The following is a 1,157-nucleotide window of genomic DNA, read 5'->3' as shown; positions in this document are numbered from 1 at the left end:
TGCACCTCTCGGCCCGCCGGCAGCCCCTGCTCTCCTGCCACCCTGATGCCCTGTACGGGTCCCTCTTCGGCTCTGCTGAGGCCTTTGTGGTGCTGCCCAATGCCACCCGCGTCCCTGCTTTTCTGCTGAACATCGTGAGTGGCTGATGGCACAGGGTCCTCGGTCTGCGATCCAGGCTGGGGCTGTGCTGGGGCTGTGCTGGGGCTGTGCTGGGGCGATGCTGGGCAATGCTGGGGTGATGCAGGGTGATGCTGGGCAATGCTGGGGCAGTGCAGGGTGACACCGGGCAGTGCAGGGTGACACTGGGTGGTGCAGGGTTGCAGGCACTGCCCTGCTCTTCCCAACATCTCTTCTTGCTGCAGGACGCCAACGTGACAGGGAAGCCGACCATCACCGGGAACAGGCTCGGGGGCACCGTGAGCCTGAAGGGGTGAGTCCCCAGCCCCATGCTGGGTCCGTCCCCCCCCATGGATGTCCCCAGGGAGCTCCCCCCATTCTCCACCTCTGGTCTTTTGCCTCCCCGGGTCCCTATTGCCTGCTTGGACCCCATCCTGCCCCCAGCTCTTGGCCATGCCCACTGCCCTGGCAGTCGTACCCCAGCTGAGTCCTCAGCTGGACCCGCTCTGCCAGGCTCCCCACTCTGCCGTGGGGCTCAGCCCGTCCCTGCCCCGGGAGGGGACAGTCCTGGTGCCTGGCTCTCACCCCGCTCTCACCCTCCAGGCTCATGACGCAGGTGGTGACATCACATGTGGGCCCGGTGGAGGTGAGCCATGCCAGGGGCGCGATGGGGCAGCCACGGGGAGCCCTTGGGCTCTGCACCGGCCTGGGAGCAGGGGCTGGAGGGTGGGGTTTGGGGGTGCTGTGGCCCCTGTGCAAGGCGGGTGCAGCCCTGGCAGGGGAGCTGAGCCCTGCTGGCCCCATGGCCCCCTCTGCCTGCCCTGGGCTGGGCTCAGGGCGCTGCTCGTCCTCCAGGTGAAGAGGCTGGAGAACATGCTGAAGTTTGGGCTGTGGCTTTTCGGGGTGCCCCAGGCAAACAGTGAGTGCTGTCCCCATCCTGTCCCCGTCCCCGCTGCGGCTGCCCTAGAGCTGCCCCCCCTCACGGCTCTGCTCTCCCCCCAGAGCGGCTCCAGGCTGGCGTCCCCCTGCCTGCCCTGCAC

The 1,157-nt window shown here is 68.2% G+C and overlaps 1 protein-coding gene across 1 annotated transcript in view; it reads left to right on the top strand.

The window, feature by feature from the left end:
* Positions 1-1,157, top strand: part of LOC104130020 (lipopolysaccharide-binding protein) — a 7,154-nt gene that overhangs the window by 3,045 nt on the left and 2,952 nt on the right. The window contains exons 9-13 of the mRNA XM_035898480.1: positions 1-134; positions 363-430; positions 721-763; positions 973-1,036; positions 1,120-1,153. Of these exons, the coding sequence (XP_035754373.1) occupies positions 1-134; positions 363-430; positions 721-763; positions 973-1,036; positions 1,120-1,153 (343 nt within the window). The remainder of the gene's footprint in view (positions 135-362; positions 431-720; positions 764-972; positions 1,037-1,119; positions 1,154-1,157) is intronic.

The sequence above is a fragment of the Egretta garzetta genome, unplaced genomic scaffold (assembly GCF_000687185.1).
Source record: "Egretta garzetta isolate BGI_Z169 unplaced genomic scaffold, ASM68718v1 scaffold1037, whole genome shotgun sequence".
Classification (NCBI taxonomy): domain Eukaryota; kingdom Metazoa; phylum Chordata; class Aves; order Pelecaniformes; family Ardeidae; genus Egretta; species Egretta garzetta.
Note: the sequence above shows the minus strand (reverse complement) of the source record. Positions and strands in the feature narration are given on the sequence as shown.